Source organism: Solea solea, chromosome 8, assembly GCF_958295425.1.
Source record: "Solea solea chromosome 8, fSolSol10.1, whole genome shotgun sequence".
In the NCBI taxonomy this organism is placed as follows: domain Eukaryota; kingdom Metazoa; phylum Chordata; class Actinopteri; order Pleuronectiformes; family Soleidae; genus Solea; species Solea solea.
Window position 1 is genome coordinate 3978603 of NC_081141.1, and position 18271 is coordinate 3996873.

At 39.9% G+C, this 18271-nt stretch overlaps 4 protein-coding genes across 9 annotated transcripts; 2 read left to right on the forward strand and 2 right to left on the reverse strand.

The window, feature by feature from the left end:
* Window positions 1-357: 357 nt before the first annotated feature.
* Window positions 358-2888, forward strand: asgrl1 (asialoglycoprotein receptor-like 1). Its single transcript, XM_058635842.1, has 8 exons — window positions 358-414; window positions 1123-1206; window positions 1284-1367; window positions 1452-1514; window positions 1610-1660; window positions 1737-1876; window positions 1977-2092; window positions 2735-2888. Exons 1-8 carry the CDS (start codon window positions 396-398, stop codon window positions 2886-2888), a joined length of 711 nt encoding a protein of 236 aa, XP_058491825.1. The 5' UTR covers window positions 358-395.
* A 21-nt stretch (window positions 2889-2909) lies between these two features.
* Window positions 2910-6423, reverse strand: LOC131464042 (phospholipase A2-like). 6 transcript variants are annotated; one of them, XM_058636293.1, is made up of 6 exons: window positions 6226-6423; window positions 5671-5708; window positions 3916-4099; window positions 3691-3835; window positions 3260-3393; window positions 2910-3183 (listed from the first exon to the last, which is right to left on the reverse strand). In XM_058636293.1, the coding sequence occupies exons 3-6, from the start codon at window positions 4064-4066 to the stop codon at window positions 3065-3067; spliced, it is 549 nt and encodes a 182-aa protein (XP_058492276.1). In that variant the 5' UTR covers window positions 4067-4099; window positions 5671-5708; window positions 6226-6423; the 3' UTR covers window positions 2910-3064. The 6 variants fall into 6 exon arrangements, with proteins under 6 accessions (XP_058492276.1, XP_058492275.1, XP_058492274.1 ...); XM_058636292.1 differs by having other exon boundaries at window positions 3916-4104; XM_058636291.1 differs by having other exon boundaries at window positions 3916-4066; window positions 5671-5733.
* On the forward strand, window positions 6100-8451 carry LOC131464044 (phospholipase A2, minor isoenzyme-like). Its single transcript, XM_058636295.1, has 4 exons — window positions 6100-6151; window positions 6242-6398; window positions 7401-7528; window positions 8327-8451. The coding sequence occupies exons 1-4, from the start codon at window positions 6112-6114 to the stop codon at window positions 8449-8451; spliced, it is 450 nt and encodes a 149-aa protein (XP_058492278.1). The 5' UTR covers window positions 6100-6111.
* Window positions 8452-8512: 61 nt separating this feature from the next.
* On the reverse strand, window positions 8513-13422 carry prkab1b (protein kinase, AMP-activated, beta 1 non-catalytic subunit, b). The gene is made up of 8 exons (XM_058636288.1): window positions 13182-13422; window positions 12494-12635; window positions 11087-11256; window positions 10903-10996; window positions 10694-10811; window positions 10052-10185; window positions 9884-9952; window positions 8513-9086 (listed from the first exon to the last, which is right to left on the reverse strand). The coding sequence occupies exons 2-8, from the start codon at window positions 12632-12634 to the stop codon at window positions 9009-9011; spliced, it is 804 nt and encodes a 267-aa protein (XP_058492271.1). The 5' UTR covers window position 12635; window positions 13182-13422; the 3' UTR covers window positions 8513-9008.
* Between the last annotated feature and the right edge of the window lie 4849 nt (window positions 13423-18271).

Consider the following 18271-nt stretch of genomic DNA (forward strand, 5'->3'; position numbering starts at 1 on the left):
AAAAATAACCCTTTTAAACGTTTAACCCCAACGGTTTCAAAATGTTTATGTACACACACACACACACACACACATATATATATATGTACATATATATATATATATATATATATATATATATATATATATACATATATGTATATATATATATATATATATATAAAAAACACTCACAGACCTACATTGTACAGTGGTAATTAAAGCTCACAGTATATAATGAGATGTAAATTCATTTGTATGACGTTGAAATGCCAATTGTAAGTACGTTTTAACTGTGGTGCGGTACATCATGTCCACTTTGCCTCTCTTCATGGTCCCTGATGAATAAATAAATAAATAGAGGACTGATCGATTGAAACACTGTGATCTCGTGTTCAGGGTCCAACCAGAGACGAATGATGTCGGTGGATAAAGGTGAGTGATAAATGTTCCCTTTATTTTTGACAATGACAATGTCATTATCAGTTCTTCTACTTGATCATTCTAATTCATAACTATGGAGAACAGTGCATTATATATACTGTGCACATTATACATAGAATTATTATTACTGTACTACATAGTCCATAGGTTTTAATGAATTCCTTTATAACGTCACTTAAATGAAGAAATGCTTTCAACCCGCCTGTCTGAAAACATCTTTAAACTCTTTAAAAGTATATACTGATTTGTGTATAAGTGAATTTATGCAGCTACTAATCATTAACTTATTTAGCCTGAAAACAAACGCACATTTAGCTGATTATTGACTTGTGCACTCGGAGACACATGGACTGAATAAGTGAATTATTAGTTCTAACCTATTTGAGATTGCAAATGACAATATAACCATTAAAAAAACAAACAATATTAACGCTCTTATGAGCATAATTATAATCAAGCCACCTGGATTTATTTTGATTTTATGGCTGTAGAATTGTTTTTTCCAAGATAACTTCAATGTTCAGTATCTGGCAGATCAATATGACTGTGTTTTAAGGAATAAGAGAGGACGTTTATAACAAAATAGGAACTAGGAACATGTGTTATAATAGAATCGAAAGATTGCTGTTTTTGGAGTTTATGTTCAAGGCGTTTTTATTTTCATAAACAACCTGTGTGACCGATGAGCTCTTCTTTTAGGAATGGAACATCAGTTTCACCAGTTCGATAACCCTGAGAATAGCTCTGTCCATGGAGAGCCCAATACACAGCCCACACATGGAGGTAAGACATGCACACATGCGTGCCGATTTTGGATTCTTATTTTCAGAACTGATCTTTGAGTCTGTCCGTGTTGTAAGGTTTGAACAGGAAGAGGATTCTTGGCCTCTATGGCGTCCTGGTGCTGCTGCTGCTGATCCTGCTCATGGTCACCGGGATCAAATGTACAACGATAAAAAAAAAACACATCAACCCTGACTCGTTTATGTAGGACAATCCTTGTAATTAGAGTTTTCTTATCTCAAAAGTCTCCAACTTAAACCAGGAAATCACCGAGGTCCGATTACACCTGGAGAAAATCATCTCTGCTGGTGAGGAAGTGTTTTTTTGGGGTTTTTTTCTGTGGATGCAGGTGTTTGTTGACGTTTGAATCAGCCTGTTTTTTGGGGCTTTCCAAAAATAAAAGGTGGAACACCTCAGCAGGGCGCCTACTTGAAGAAACTCTCCCCAGTGAGAGGTTAAAAAACTCACAAAATACACCAAGAGCACAACAGTCCTGTGTTTGTCTGACTCTGTCTTAACCTTCACACCAGGAACATGTAAGGACGGGTGGTCGTCTTTCGAGAGAAGCTGCTACCTGCTGGCCACCGCGGCCGCGACCTGGAGCAAAGCAGAGGAGCAGTGCCGTGCACACGGGGGACATCTGCTCGTCCTCAACAATCTGGAGGAGCTGGTGAGGTTCAGGTGCCCGTCGACTGGTACACAGGCCACCGATACTGTATATGCACATAGACACCACAAAACCTGGTGATGTTCTTTTTTTTTATTTTCAGGACTACATCTCAAGAATTGTTGAACTCAGAACAAACTACTGGATTGGGCTTGTGGAGCGAGAACATGAGGGACACTGGAGCTGGGTGGACGGCACTGATTTCAAATCAACACCGACGTAAGAGAGACATGAACTGGGCTGCAGATTTAGAATTCAGAACCAGTGCAAGTGCATACAAATATTACATTCTGTCCTTTGTGCACCTCCAAGTGCATGGAAACGAAAAGGTGCGAGCGACAGCATGGGTTTCTCAAATTTCACAAATTCAATCCGATTTTAAACATCGGGTGTGTTTGAATCTTTGGTGAAAAAAAAAAAAGGATATAAGACTCTGTATAAACCAGGGGTGTCAAACGTACGGCCCGCGGGCCCAAGCTGGCCCACTGCAGGGTCCAATCCGGCCCGCATGATGATTTTTTTTTAAAGAAATGATATAAAATGCTATATTTATCAGTTCAAGATACCTGTGACTAAATATTTTGTGCTTTATATATTTTTGTGCTTTTTTTTTTACTGGTCTGGCCCACTTGAGATCAAATTTTGCCTTATGTGGCCCTAAAATGACTTTAAAGGTTAATAGCAATATAAAAAAAAACAATATAAATCTATATTGTTTAAGATTGAATGTTTTACCTATCCTTTTGCTTTTGTGTCAAAGAAAGACGTTCAAAACTGCGTTAAAGATTCAAAAAACAAGATTTAATCGTGATGATGAGTGATTATAATACAATTATTATCCTCCTCCTCCTTTCTGTGCAGTTTCTGGGACAAAGGCCAGCCGGACAACTGGGCCTACAGCAAGAAAGGAGAGGACTGCGGGGAACTCCGCCCGTCCGAATACCGCCGACGCAAGCTGTGGAATGATGCGGACTGTACCCTGCCGTACCCGTACGTCTGTGAAAGCAGGGCATGAGTGAACTAAGACTGACGCAAGTGAGGTTTATAACATGTCTTTATAACCTGTAAGGTAAATTAAATTAAATACATTTGGCACAACAATAAATAAGCAATACAATCGCACTAGATCTCCTGTGATGATTCTATTTTTTTAATAGTGACGGTGGTGCAGCCTCTCCATCAGCTCAGCAGCTACTTGCAGTTGTGACTGGGGAGGTGGGCGTTGGATTCGTCGTAGCCCGCGTCGGCGAAGCACATCGCCGCTTGTCTGTCGCACTCGCAGATGAACTTCTCGCATTCGTTGTTGTCGCCTGGAAGAGAGCGGAGGCGTCAGTTAGGGAGACAGACGTGTATAACACCACAGACATGCTCCCGTGAGACACTCACTCAGACAGGTGACCTTCTTGGAGGCCTCGTCACAGCTGTAGCTGTACAGCTCAGTGTACGGGTTGTCCAGGATGGGCCAGCAGGAGTCGTGCTGCATGGCTTCACTGTAGCACTGGTCGTGGATGTAACAGCATCTGCAGACGCGGGGAGTGAACACAGTCACTTACACGCTTGGGTCCTTAGGAGGGTTTTTAAATGGCCACGCGTGTGTCATTAAATTAAATGCAAGCGAATCAACGACAACATCATCATACAGTAGCGGGTCATGTGACAAGCACACGTGCATTTGGGTATAGGGTTGTATGTAGAGTTATCTTTGCACGTGAGTGATCGTGAATGTGACCTCTGTATTTAACCCATCCTCAGTGAACACACACACACACACACACAGGAGTGTGTCCTGTCCTCGCGGCGGTTCGTTGTGTCCTCACCTGTCCAGCTCGTCCACAGGTGCGCCGGAGCCTCCCAGCCCACAGTAGCAGCCGTAGTCGGCAAAGTCCAGCACCGGCCAGCTCTCGGGTACCGTGCAGAGGATCATGGACCTGAACTGCCACACAGCTTTGTCCAAAGCCAGCACTGCAGACGAAGGCAAAAGCGTCACGACATGTACGAGCCCCGGGAGACGGAGCCCCCGAACGATCAGGCGGAGTACTTACGCGCCGGGAGGCTGAGGAGCACGAGGGCCAGGCAGTGAGTCAGATTCATCTTGCAGTGGATGATGTGGAGCAGCGAAGTGGGAAAGCTTTTATTTTGACGGGCGACCTTGAGAAGAGGCTCCCGCTGACCAATGACCACGAGTCTTCCCATCTGTGTGCATTATGCAATGTATCCACCTCCACTCTGTGCTTATTTACACACGTGCAGACACAATATGTAAACAAATGCATGTACATACATGTAAACACTGAAAAGTGTGCCTCTGGTGGTCAACAGATATTATTATTAGTTGGTCAGGTATCATTTTTGATGTATAGACATAATTACCCTCAGCTGAGGACGTGACCTTCTGGGTTTATCTGTACGTTTTGTCCTTCTGCGAGGACATTTTCTGTGTTATTACAGTTCAACAAAAAATTTCAACTAAAATTTCAACAAAAAATTTCAACTAAAATTTCAACTACAAATCAACTAAAATTGAAAAAAAAACATTTTAGTTAACTGAAATAAAAATGAAAACAAGATAAAATAATACTATATATAATCCTTTTGAGTTCATGTAAGGCGTTTAAGTGTTTATTTTTTTCTCTGCCAGTAATTTTGAAAGTTTTTTTTAAATGTTTTAAATTTGTTTTAGGTTTACAATGTTGGACATAAAGCTGTGCAAGTTAAACATAAGATTTGTTAGGTAGTTAATTGGGTTGAGTTGCTTCATCTAAGTGAATCAAACTTCTATTTTCCTCAGATTGAGCACCTCAGACTCCTGAAGGTTATTTATTAATATTATTATCATTATTGCTATTATTATTATTATTATTATTGTTATTATTAATATCATTATTATTATCATTATTATTGTGTTTTTATGACACAATACCAATGCTATGGTGGAAAATAATGAATTACATTTACTTACATTACTGTCATTGAGTAGGTTTTTCATTTTTCTGAGTGCATTTTAATCAAAATAGTGCTACTTTTACTTGATTAGAATACTTCAGTAACTCCTTCCACCTCCTCGAAACACGTATTATGCCCAAATCCTCCATATTCCAAAATAAAACAAACTAATTAGAACCCTGTAAAGTCTGACACGTGAAAAAAAAGAGAAAATGCTACATTTTTGGAACTAAGATGCTTATTAAACATGTTTATGAGATATTTTTTGTGTTTTTAGCAACGTTTTGCTCACAAGAATGTTCATTTTAAATAATTATTTTCAATATTTTAAATTTTTATTTCATTTTGTGGTATAGGCACCAAAACAGTTTCTACACCTTAGTGTTTCAGTGGTGGCATCAGATCATCATATGCAACAGCTTTTAAAGGAAATAGTTGATCGTGTTGATGAGATATACACAGGTCTCCGAAACTTGTGTCGCAAATATGACACAGATAGTTTTATACAACTTTTACACTTGCTTTACTACGGTCGTAGCTTTAGTCAGACAAAGTTTCTGGCGGATGAAAACTTAAAAATGTCACTTGCTGCACGTTTTACACGTGTGACAAAGTGTTCGGCACAGGTCCTGTTTACTGTGCATCAGCCTGCAGTGGAAAATCATGGGAAGAGCCGCGTGTTTAAACAGCTGTTTAATGGAAAGTTACTTCACAGGGGCTTTTTTTAAAATCCAAGAGGTGGAAAATCCAAGTTCAGGAGAGGGTTACAGGAATACATCGATAAGAGAGTTTGTTGATAAGGAGATTATGATGTACATTATGTGAAAGATCAAAAGAAAAAAGACTTGTTGTACCTGACTGAGGTCACGCGGTCTTTGGCGTCTTCCCCGCTCTGTGTGCCAACAAATCCTCAGTTACTGGTGGGATTTCAAATTGAGAATATTTGTTATTATTATTATTATTATTATTTTTATAATAATAAAAGGATCTGTGTAGTTCTTCATAATTCAATCACTAAAGGATAAAGGATCCGTTGACTATTAATCACAAAAGATGTAAAGATGGAATAAATCACTACTAAATAAATCACGACTAAATGAGCGTTAATACGGTGAAAAGGCTTCTGCTGCAATACTTTGTTGAAGTGGAGCTGTTTATCTAGAGCAGGAGGTTTTGAAATGTAATACTAATAACAGTGACCTGAGCACAACGGTATCTGCGTTTCCCCCCCCGTCTTATCTCCGCTTCTATAAAAGCCAGCCGTCACACACTTTTGTGTTCTTTTGCCTGCCGCCATGAATCTGACAGCTCCTCTGCTGCTGCTGCTGCTCACTGGTAAGACGGACTCTTATTATAGAGGACGAATGAGTCGGAAAGTATTTGATATTTGTGTTGGGACACCAACTCACCCTGCCTCTCTCTCAGTTTGCCTCGGCAGCGGTGCACTGCTGCCCAAGGCCTTGTGGCAGTTTGGGAAGATGATCGCGTGCCCCCAGCCCGGCACGAACCCTCTGGACTACAACAACTACGGCTGCTGGTGTGGCTTCGGTGGCAGCGGGACGCCCCGGGATGAATTAGACATGTAGGGAGACGCGACGTTCCAAAGATTTCATGTTAGAATAAGAACTAAAAACAGAAATGGGGTTGGGGTTACGGCTAAAATACAGGAAAGAGGATTAGAATAATAGATATATTTGGATATTTGGAATCCACTAGATGAATAAATGAATAGGTGAATACATCTACCAGTTTGCTTTTAAACATTCTTTAAATTAAGAGAAAGAAATTGTAATTTACGAGGATTATTTATGTTTGAATTCTGACTTTAAAGTCAGAATTCTGAGTTTTAAAGTCAGAAATTCTGAGTTTTAAAGTCAGAACTTTTGAGTTTTAAAGTCCGAATTCTGAGAATAAAGTCAAAGATTCTGAGTTTTAAAGTCCGAATTCTGAGTTTTGAAGTCAGAATTCATAGAAAAAAGTCAGACTTCTGAGTTTAAAGTCCGAATTTGGAGAATAAAGTCAGAAATTCTGAGTTTTAAAGTCAGAATTCATAGAAAAAAGTCAGACATCTGAGTTTAAAGTCCGAATTTGGAGAATAAAGTCAGAAATTCTGAGTTTTCAAGTCAGAATTCTGAGAATAAAGTCAGAAATTCTGAGTTTTAAAGTCAGAATTTGGAGAATAAAGTCAGAAATTCTTAGAATAAAGTCAGAAGTGAGTTTGAAGTCAGAACTCAAATATTTTTTTCCTGTGTGGCCCTAATCCTCTTCCATATGGAACAGACTCAACGATGAAATGAAATATGTAAATGAATGGAATGTAAAATAACTTCAGCTTACAATGCAAAGTGAAGTCTAGTACTATCATTGCAAGTGCATGGCTTTATGTATTTTCTCTATATTTCTGATTTTCCTGTTGTTTTTTTTTCATAGCGTTGCACAGGAGAAGCAAAAATAATTCCTATTGCTTTTTTGGTTATTGGCATAATTGTGTTAAATGATTTCACTTTATGTTTAACTTTTTTTTATGAATGAAACCGTAATAAAGATATTCATCCATTCATTCAATTTCCTCCTGTGTTCACAGGTGCTGCAAAGTCCACGACAAATGCTACGAAGCGAGCAGAAAGGTGCCGGGATGCACGGCCATCGCTGACCTCCCCTACGTCCTGGTTTATGATTTCACCTGCTCGAGCCGACAGGTGACGTGCTCAGGTAGGAAGACGCTGGAGACACATTCAGATTATTTCTGCAGACTTTATACAAGAGTCAATGAAACATGGAAAAATTTGATTAAAACAAATTTTTAAATGTGTGTATTTAATTACATATAAGTTAACTTATCTATTTTATGGTAACACTTTATATTAAGGAACACATTCACCATTAACTAGGTGCTTACTAACATGCATATAAGTAGCATACTAGCCCTTTATTAGTAATTATTAAGCACTTATTTAATTAATATGTACATATATATACACATATATACATACAGTATATACACATATATACATATATACACACACATATATATATATAAACACATATACACACATATAAACATATATATATATATATACACATATATACACACACATATATATAAACATATATACACACACACATATATACGTATATATATATATGTGTGTATGTATATATATGTGTATATATGTTTATATATATATACACACATATATATATATAACAATATTAGTAATGTTAGTAAGCTCCTAGTTAATGGTAAATATGTGTTCCTTAATATAAAGTGTTACCCTATTTTTTTAATACACATCGCACAATTGTATTTAGAGCTGAAACAATTAATCGATTAGTAATCGATTACTAAATGAATCCACAACTACTTGAAATTAAAATGTGAGTAAATTCTTCATTTCTTTGCTCTGGACAACAAAGAAATCATTAAAAGTGAATCATTTTGGTTTGTGGACAAAACAACTCAGTTGTCAATAATCACATTTTGATCACATGACCTGTGCGTCCGTGCAGCGACCAACAATAAGTGCCAGGCTGCCGTGTGCGAGTGCGACCGCGTGGCGGCTCACTGCTTCGCTCGGACCGCGTACAACCCCGAAAACAAGGACCTGGATTCCAAAGTCCACTGTGTCGACTGAGTCACACAAGCTCAACCTCAACGACACACACACACACACATGGTGATCGTTTGTCATACTGTGATTTTCAAAAAAAATGTTTATTTCTTAAGGTCATTGTTTAAATAAAAACACTGGCATACAAGAAGTTGGATTTTGTGCAAAAGGGAATGAAGAGTCGTGTTGCCTCTTTGTTTCCTTACATCTGTTATCTCACGTATGGTGGTTTCTTTTGTCTCTCTTTTAAAAAGTGTTAACTATTAGCTTAAAAAAAAAAAGTTTAAGTTAAGCACACACGTCCTGACACTGAGGTTACAGTGAAACTTCATTTTTCTTCTTCTTCTGTTTCGACACATACGGTAAATAAACGTATTAGGTTGCGGTTACAAAGTGTGGCGCAACTTAACATTACGCAAAAACATTCTCAAGAGACAGAGAGATTACAAGATGAAATACTTTAAAGTGATATCAGGACGATACTTAGTCGCAGTTTCAGTGAAACGGTCCAGGCAGCAGCTGAGTGTGAATGTGTGTGTGTGTGTGTGTGTGGAAGCAGACGGATCCGTGTTCTCCACGGGTCAGATGGGTTTGTACAGAAGTGTGGTCACGTACTTCTTTTTGTATCGGTGTGTCGCGCTGAGAACCATCACACCGTCCTGAAACACAACGACAGAGAGCAGAGCTGTCACATTGAGCTGAAAACAAAAGGAAGCGGTGGAGGGCGAGAGGAGACAGACCTCAAGATCTGTGTTACTGTGTCACTGGTTTCATTCCTGAACTGAACCACCAATGAATCTCTGCTATGTAGCTATCGTCACTCTTTATTTACTTTGTCAAGTATTATTCTGAGCACTTTGGCGCCACCTGCTGCTGATCTAAGTTAGCTTATTTCCAATATTGGCACCAGAGCAGTTGATAGAAAAAAGACACATACATCTTAAATTAAATTAAAACTGCTGCAAAGCAAATATTGAGAGTTAGTTCCCCGAGATAAACAGTAGGTGGCAGTAGCAGCAAAGAAAGCCTGTGGTGCCGTTTTGTCGCCGCTTCAATTCATTACTGTAGTAATATTTGTTTCTTTGTGGTTTTCTCAACAGTCCATGTATTCTTCTAGCAGATTCATAAACATCAACTTTTATTTGCTACTTAAATGTGATATTTTAAGACCTTTTTTTTAAAAAAAAAAGTGTGTTTCCATTCATTTCACAAATTGGAAATAAGCATAAAACAGGCTGATGGAAACCTGATCATGTGTCAGGATGACGCAGTTATCTTAACCGTTGATTAGAGTGGCGGGGAATTAAAATGATTAATAAAATACTAATGTGAGGAGCTTGTGTAAGCAATGACTTTACCACAAACACGTGAAAAGACGCTTGTGTCGTACAGCTGAAGTTTACACCATTCAAAAAGACTTTGTCGGACTTAAACCTCGATTACACAGAAAAGTTACCTTGATGGAGAGAGCGTACAGGTGATTGAGCATCACGTGGTTTGGCTCTGGAAGCAGCGTCGGGTCGCACTGATTGAGGTTCAGAGCACAGGGTGGATTTCAACAAAGCGTTTGTACAAAGGAGTCATTAATCATTAAAAGGCGAGCGAGCGTCGGGCCTGAACTTACAGAAACCTTTGTGTCCTTGTTAAGCAGCACCTGCAGCAGGTGGGGAGGTAAGATAGGAGGGTGCTTGAGCTTGTCTTCTGGTTTGACTACGTATCCGTCCTGATGGTAGGGGCCGGGAGGAGAACTGGACAAGTCTGGGAAATAAGGATCACATCATCACATCAATACTCTTCTCCTCAAACACGACTTCTACTCAATGTCATCTTCTTTTCTAGATGTGACATTCCCAAGGCTACCTTATGCCGCTTTTCCACTACATGGTCCCGCCCCATTACAATATAGTCACCGCGGTTTCATGCAGCCGTGCAGTGATGACTCCGCCCACGTTGAGTAGGCACTTTTTCTGTAGTCGAGATGCAACATAAACCGCGCTGAAGCGAGGTGAGCCGAGCCACGCTGAGACCATGTAGGATTTTTGGTACACTTACTATAATATGTAAGATAATATTCTCATTATTGATCATTTTTCACATATGCTATATAAGATGCCAAACTATGGCAAATAAAATACTTTAAGCTTCTAGGTGTGTGGATCGTCGTTTTTTTTAAACAAAGCATGCAAACATAAGCCGAGAGTGGTGTTTAATGAATTAATAAATGAATGAATGAACGAATGAATGAATCCAGGTGTTTCGTGACTACCTGCGATGTCAGCAGCAGAGTCCTGTGAGTCGATCCTGAGGGCATCAAAGACTTCAAAGTCAGTCCTCTTCACCTGGATTAGGTTATTGACTGTTCCAGTTTTAGCCGTCACCACAGCCTGAGAGAGGGAGTAAACACAAAGGTCATATATGATGAATGGGAAGATTCTGAGAGAGCCGTGGAAAAAAAACAACGTATGTTTCACTCACTCCAGTCGGATCCAGAGTCCACTGACCGTCGACACAGAACTTGTACTGGTGTTCTCCCTCTGGCAGGTCCACGATCGCCACAAAGTTCTTCTGACTGGGTTTGAGAGAGAGAGAGAGAGAGAGAGTTTTTGTTACGAGACACCGCTCAGATGTGAGATGTTGTGAAGCTCGTGAGTCGCGTTACCTTCTGTTGAGTGGGATCTTGGTGGCCCAGTTGTTGAAAGAGCCCGACACAAAGACTTCCTTGGCGCCGCCGGTCCATCTGAACACAGTGGGCCTGGCGAGCGTTGGACATTTCCCTTCACTCTCCAGGTCCTGCTGCCAGTCAAGAAACTCCTGGATCTCTTGTGGAGCCTGGACCGGACAACATCAAAGTATCAATGAGACACACTGTGACGTATATACTGACATCGTTTCAATCGTTTCCTATTGCAAATATTTCATTTTGATAGGAGGGTTCATGAATAGACCTTTGTTGCGTTTTGACATTGTTTTGCACCGGTTTAAAGTTACTGCCAACCTCTCCACATATTACACTACAAGTTTTATTTTCATTCATATCCTTCATTTTAATAAAAATGTGACAATGTATTCAGTTGGAACTACCATTGTTTTGTTTTTTTTCTATTAAAATGATCACATTATCATTGCTTCCTCTTTAGAACCATTGTTACAACACAAGGGAATTCACTGAATAAACCATATTAATGTTCATTTTAAATATAGGTTGGAAAACATCAGCCACTTTTCTAGATGCATCTGAACAAATGTCTTTGTTCCACTCCATTAGACAACATGCTTATTTATTTTTAGTCAACTCAGAGAGGCAAACACCTCTGCACATCTTCTGGGCCTTTGTTTACGGCCTTGTAAATAAATGCGATGGAAGGCCGTGACCAATCACAGGACACCTCAGAGAGAGCAGGACACTCCTACTGGCTGATCCAGTGCAACTACATACATACAGGTGTCTTTCTGTGCTGTAGCACCAACAATAACCTAAAAAGAAACCACATTTGGACAATCCATTAACTCTGGAATGCATCGTCAAGCAAAATCAAATTAATATCAGAAATAAAACTGTTTACAACAAAGGTTTTAGTGCTGGCTGAAAGAAAAACAGAGCCGTACCCATTCATTGCTTCAGGTATATTTAATTTATTTGACTTATATGTTGTGTTTTAGTGCAATTTCATCATAGTTTATTGTACTGATTATGTTTTATATTATTATTTGATAGTTGTTATTGTGTGTCATGTCATTTTAGCATGTAGTTGTGTGTTTAAGTGTAGTTTTAACATGTTTGAGCATGCATATGTTATTAGACAAGAGTTGCAAACAAGCATAAATAGCTATAACCTCTACATACAGCACATCAGCTGCATTATTTGTATTAGAACTATTTTAACTGTATTAATTCATTCATTCAGAATGACAGGGTTTTTTATATTACACAGATAAAAACTCAATAATCAACAAGTGTTTCCCAACTCAGGGTTTCATTCATGTTGCCCAGTGTAATAATGGTTTAGTCCAGAACATGAGGTTATTAAAGCTGTATGACACCAGCTTCAGAGGGCTCCTTTTCTACCTTTGAGCTCTGGAACAGGTCTGCGTCCTCCGTGCTGTCCATCAGGATGTTGGGACGTGCGTCTTTGCCGCCTTGCTGTCCATCTCTGAACGGCCTCTCACTCTGACTCCCGGTGGAGCGGTCACTGTTGCTGTTCCCCATCCTGGAATCACAACAACAACAACAAGAGGTCAGCGTCATCTCACCCTTAACAACCCCACGACACCGGCTTTTAATGTTTGCACAGAAAATAATTGTTTTTAGCTGCTGCTGGTCAGTCACACAAGTACAGGATTCCATAATACTGTAGACACAACACTGACACCTTACTGATGGAGGCAATAGGGGATCAACAACTGTGTGCCATCATTTAAAAACTGCTGATTGTCTCTGAGGACTGTGGTGTGTGCTCAATATGCAGCTAAACTATTCTTGAAATATCATATCAGAGAAAGTAAGTGTGTGTGTATGTGTGTGAGCCTGCTTCATGGAAACACTCAGACACTGCTGATAATGTGAAAACACCTCACACGACAACACTCCATAAAACCTGAAGTGTGCCTTTAAGATTGTCCTTTTTCACTTTAACTGTTAAAACAATAGTCTGCGACGCTGCACAACTATTTAGTATGTTACTAAAACATAAGGCGAGGACATTTCAGAGTGTTTTAGAGGCGGCAGCAGAGAGAGAGAGAGACAGACTGCTCACCTGAATGTGTGATTACACGCTGCTCTCCGCTCTCATCAACATTTATCTCCGTGAAGCTTCCAGATATAAGAAGCGTTCACTGTTGTTGTCGACGTTAAAGTTTCCCCTGTTGTGAAAAAGAGACGCTGCGGTGAGAAACACTCACAACACACGGCTCAGACTCGTCTGTTTGTGCTCAAGTCTGCTCCGACTTTAACCCACTTCCTGTTTCTGGAGAGGCTCCTGTTGTCCGCCTCCGCCGTGCACGCGCCGTTCCCGCCGCTTGAAAGTCACCGCAGTGCGCGTGCGCGCGAGCGCGTTTTGTCACGTCGTTAGGACGTTTTCTGGTCTGGTTCGTGTAAGGACATTTAGGTCTGTGGGTCTGTAGGTCTCACGTGAACCAACGCCTGGCCTCGTCACTGCTAACTTAGTTAAAGTTTGACACGAAGTACGTGTGCGTGGTCACGTCCAGTTAGTGTTAGTTATTGACTGGTTGTGGTTCATTGTTTGCTGGTTTGATCTAACTTTATTTATAAAGCACTTTAAAAACAACAACAGCTGTGCGTCAGAGCTAAATCAAATATAGCAACATGCTACTTACAAAACAAAGAGTAAAACAATAAAATACTGTAGAAATGATAGAAATATACAGTTAGGCAGTTATAACTGGTTACGGTTAAGGTTAGGGATATGACCTGGTTTAGGTTGCAGTAACTGCAAACCTTTGTGTGTCATTTGTGGACATTTTGACCTTGTGGGGACATTTTGTCTCTGGGCCCCATAACTTTAAAGGGCTTTTTCAAGGCTAAGACCTGGCTCAGAGTTAGCGTTAGAACTGGGTTTAGGTTAAGGTTAGGATTCGGTTAAGGCACTTAGTTGTGGTTAAGGTTAGGGTAAGGGGCGGTGGAATACATTATCTATGATGTGTCCTCACAAAGATATACAAGTTGGTGTGTGTGAGTGTGTGAGCGAGAGAGAGAGAGGGTGACACCTAGTGCTGAGCAAGTTGAATTTTAACCCTAAGTTTGTCAGAAAATTTGCTCTAATGTCAGTTTGACAAATTTTGCATCAACACTGTCTGAGTTTAAACTCTAATCTTTAATCAGCTGAAACAAACCTAATCTCACAAACTTTCTTGTAAACATCCGAGAAGGTTAGGTTGCTATAAAATAAAAGAAAAATCTTAATTTCCTGGATTGCTACTTTACATTTTCATGTCTTTCATATTTACTAAGCCATGGAGACATGTCTTCAGCTGCGGAGGACAAACTGTGACCACAATGTTTTTTTAAATGTATTAAAAGATTTGTGACTTTTGATTCAGTCGTGTGTTGCATCGTCAGCGTCGAAAAGCCTTGTAAAGCAGATACGGACGCCTGGGGTCAGCAGCTGAGCGTCCTTGCTCGCTATCTCCTCTCATTTGTCAGGTGTTCTCACAGATCTCCAGTTTCATGGGATTCCTACAGTGGATGTGAAGCCTGTGACTGTGGAGTCAGCAGAAGTTTATAGTGGTGTTGTTCTAATAATAACACTATAAAATACTTGAATCGAATTTAAAATAAAATATTAATATTCTGTCCATCTACACATCTGTTTTCTGCTAATGATATAAGTGTCCAGGTTATTGACATAGTCCGAGCCTCCTCCTCCACCTCTGTCTTTGAGGATCATGAGACATTTCCAGGTCAGAGGTCATCTGTGTTGTTTTCCTGCAGCACATCCAGTGATTTATTTGAGATTATGTTTATTATTATTTCAAAAAGTAGTCATAAATAGAGTTAGATCCTGCTTACTCTTTGAGTTTTTTTTTTGTAACTTGCTGTTGTTTGTTGTTAATTATGCTCTTTAGACTTAGATCTTTATTACTTAGTATGTATATATAAAATAAGATTAGATACGTTTACATTGCCACAGCAGCAAGACAGTAAAGACAAAGATAATAAATAATAAACATGCATTTACAAGAAAGTGCACAATAAAAAAAATATGAACAATAAGACTATACAAAAGTAAAAAAAGGTAGCCTGGATATGTGTGGTCGGCTGAGAGCAGTGCTTGTTGTAAAGTCCATATATATATATAGATACTGACATGTTTATATACTAGATTATTCTTATTATATATTTCCTTTTTTTCTTTTCCCTCCGTATTTATTCATATTCTTGCATGTTTACAGTCTCTGAGTGACTCAGGGTCACATTTCAGTGTGAGTGTAACGAAGCGTGTGACAAATAAAACCCTTGAATCTTGGGTTGAAAGAAAGAAATAAAGAAAGAAGGAAAGAAAGAAAAAGAAAGGAAGAATTCACTGCCTCGCATTGGATCCTCACTTCTTCGTGCACCTGCCTTTCTTTCTCGTCATCTCTAATTCATGTGTATTGAAGCCAGTGTGTCCTCGGGAGTCACTCACACGTCTCATCCTGTTACTCAGAGCTACGAGGATGCAACAGCTGCTGTGGGCAAGGGGACTCGACGCAACGCTGTCTCTCAACACGGCGTCTTTAACAGACTTTATCAGCAGATGCCTCTCATACAAACGGAAATGCAGCGGTTGTTTCTGCGTGTGATCTCAGTCTTTATGGTTCAGAAATGTCTGCTGATGAAACCACTCTTAAATAATAACATTACATCCAGAACTCTATAACATCTGACACTGAGACAACCCGTGCTGCAGGACTGATGGGGCGTTCAGGGGCAGGAATAGAGTGAGATAGAGGTATCTCCTCAGAGGGGGGATCTGGAGCCTCCCCTGTCATCACAAGGTCACAGGATTCTTTGCAGCGAGGGGCTCACGGTTCACGAGTGGCTGCAGCAGCGTTTCCCCCCGGAGACTGTTAAAAGCAGAGAGGTGGGAGAGTGGCAGTGGAGGCAGGGGAGGGGGGGAGGCAGTGGAGCAGTGATGATGGAGGAGAGAAATTAGTCAGCAGAGGGACATGACAGGGACACAGAGGCCGGCTGGTGACAGAGTCTGGGCAGATTGAAGACCTAAGGCCAGCAGGTACACTGACTGAGAGCAGACACACACACACATGTACCGTAAATGTAACCCTGCTCATGTATTACACATTTATAATATTTCACAGCAGAACATTTAGTCACTAAAGGTCCAGTGTGTAACATTTAAGAAGGTTTAATGGTAGACATTTAATATACTGTCCAATAGGTTTGTATTCGTGCACATCAGTTACTTTATAACATAAAATAGTAAAACCTTATTATGCACTTTATCATCGTCTTGTGCCACCGTGATCCTACCGGAGCCAGAGGAGACAAACCAACCACAGCGTGCATCTCCAAGAGAAAGCATATTACGCGTATGAAGTAAAAGGACATCTCCCCTGGTGTGTGAAGGCCTCGGTAACTCCCAGACATCCTTGGGAGGGGAGCGGTGAGCAAAGGGGTCACTCTATTAGAGATTTTACACAAGGAGTGTCTTAAGGATGATGTTCTTCTTCTTCATTTCCTATGTGAACGACTCATGCCGAAAGTACGTCTAAAAGTTTTATTCTATGGCTATAAAAACAAACGTTTTATTTATAAAAAAGGAGTAATTATATACTTAAATAAATAAATAAATAATAAATAAACACGCTAGTTATTAGTAGTATATTCTACCAATAAACCCTCCTAAATACCGGAGACTGGACAGTATGTGCAAACTGTACGTCTGAAAACACACCTGTTTAAACTTGCATATTCACTTTGATTCGTTATATCCACAGATTTGATTTGTTTCAATTGTTTATTAATTTTACTACTGTTTGACTGCTTTATTTGTGTCCTTCCTTCCTTTCCTCTCTCTCTCTCTCTGTGTCCTCATCTTGCAGGTTGCAGGATCCAGATCCAGTTTCGAGGCTACTATTAGTATTATTATCATACATATCATCACCATTATTATTATTATGCTATAATTAAAAGACGATATCAGTATAATTTTGATCAACAATCTCTGCTGCTGCTTGTATAAATGACTGTAGTGCTATAAACATGTCATCACTGACTCAGAACTGTCCTGTATAAACTTATAACTTGATACAATTGTTGTGTATATCTGCTCCTGGTCTCTCTCTTCTGTCTCTACCTCTCCTCTCGTCCCCCGTTTCTCCTTTCACCCCAACCTGTCTAGGCAGATGCTGCACATCTTTGAGTCTGGTTCTGTCAGAGATTTCTACTTCTGATTTTTTCTCTCCACTGATGCCTAGTGTTTGCTCATTGTGTGAATTGTTGGGTTTCTCTGCTCTCCATGACGTCGTCTATGTGCCTTGTGATAATGTATGCTATGATTTGGCGCTATACAAATAAAATGGAATTGAATGATTTTAACTCGAGCAAGCAGCTTGCACTATTTAACTGATAAAAACACGGTGCAACAAACACCCAAACAGGACGCAAAAGTGGAATGTTTTAAAATAATTTATTAGGAATTTTAAAAAGTTTTTTTTTCCCCCAAAGGAATAAACATGACAGTAAAATGAAAAATCAGGAAAAAAAAAAAAAAGTTACAGTGTCGACAAGATTGTTATTATTCAACGAAAACAGCATCAAAGAACGAGACTGCCGCGGTAACCGCTGGCAGCGCTGTGAATGAGTCAAATATCAAAATAGATCGAAGGATCGAAGAGTGCTTTGTTCTTAAGATGACGTTAAAAACACACGTCGTTAATGTGACGATCGGCCAGTGCAACATTCTACTAAACTCCCAACATGTTTCGTTTTGGTCTAAAAAATAGTTGTCACGTTGCTACAATGCGTGACCTCCAGTGGATTTGCAGTGACTGAGGTGCGAGGGGGGTGGTGGGAGGTGACGACAGGTAAACAAGAGTTAAGAAGACACACCTCCCCCCTCCCTCCCCCTCTGTTAGAAAAAACACCTTCCTCTAAGGTGTAACCGTCCACCCTTTTGACACAGATGTTAATGTGGTAATACAAAAGTCAGATTAAAGTTTCACATTTGCAACTGAGGTACCCGCCCCCTCCCCCCACCCCCCCAAAAAAACAGCACATGGCACATTGGGAAACCAATGTGTATAAAACCATATGACACGCAAAAAAAAAAACCTGCAGAGTGAGACGGCCGTTAGCGGCCGCTGCTCCTTCATATTCCTTCACAGA

Bases quoted from the DNA above. Each gene is read 5' to 3' on its own strand.
- asgrl1 (XM_058635842.1), top strand. The intron at 1,661-1,736 runs GTTAAAAAACTC...CCTTCACACCAG, and splicing joins GAAACTCTCCCCAGTGAGAG to GAACATGTAAGGACGGGTGG. The intron at 1,877-1,976 runs GTGAGGTTCAGG...TTTTATTTTCAG, and splicing joins TCAACAATCTGGAGGAGCTG to GACTACATCTCAAGAATTGT.
- LOC131464042 (XM_058636293.1), bottom strand. From the start codon at position 4,066: ATGGGAAGACTCGTGGTCATTGGTCAGCGGGAGCCTCTTCTCAAGGTC. The intron at 3,394-3,690 runs GTGAGGACACAA...CCGCGTCTGCAG, and splicing joins CCTGTGGACGAGCTGGACAG to ATGCTGTTACATCCACGACC. The intron at 3,184-3,259 runs GTGAGTGTCTCA...GCTCTCTTCCAG, and splicing joins CAAGAAGGTCACCTGTCTGA to GCGACAACAACGAATGCGAG.
- LOC131464044 (XM_058636295.1), top strand. From the start codon at position 6,112: ATGAATCTGACAGCTCCTCTGCTGCTGCTGCTGCTCACTG. The intron at 6,152-6,241 runs GTAAGACGGACT...CCTCTCTCTCAG, and splicing joins GCTGCTGCTGCTGCTCACTG to TTTGCCTCGGCAGCGGTGCA. The intron at 6,399-7,400 runs GTAGGGAGACGC...CTGTGTTCACAG, and splicing joins CCCCGGGATGAATTAGACAT to GTGCTGCAAAGTCCACGACA.
- prkab1b (XM_058636288.1), bottom strand. From the start codon at position 12,634: ATGGGGAACAGCAACAGTGACCGCTCCACCGGGAGTCAGAGTGAGAGG. The intron at 10,997-11,086 runs GTAACGCGACTC...TCTCAAACCCAG, and splicing joins AAGATCCCACTCAACAGAAG to TCAGAAGAACTTTGTGGCGA. The intron at 10,186-10,693 runs GTAGTCACGAAA...CTTATTTCCCAG, and splicing joins CTCTGCTGCTGACATCGCAG to ACTTGTCCAGTTCTCCTCCC.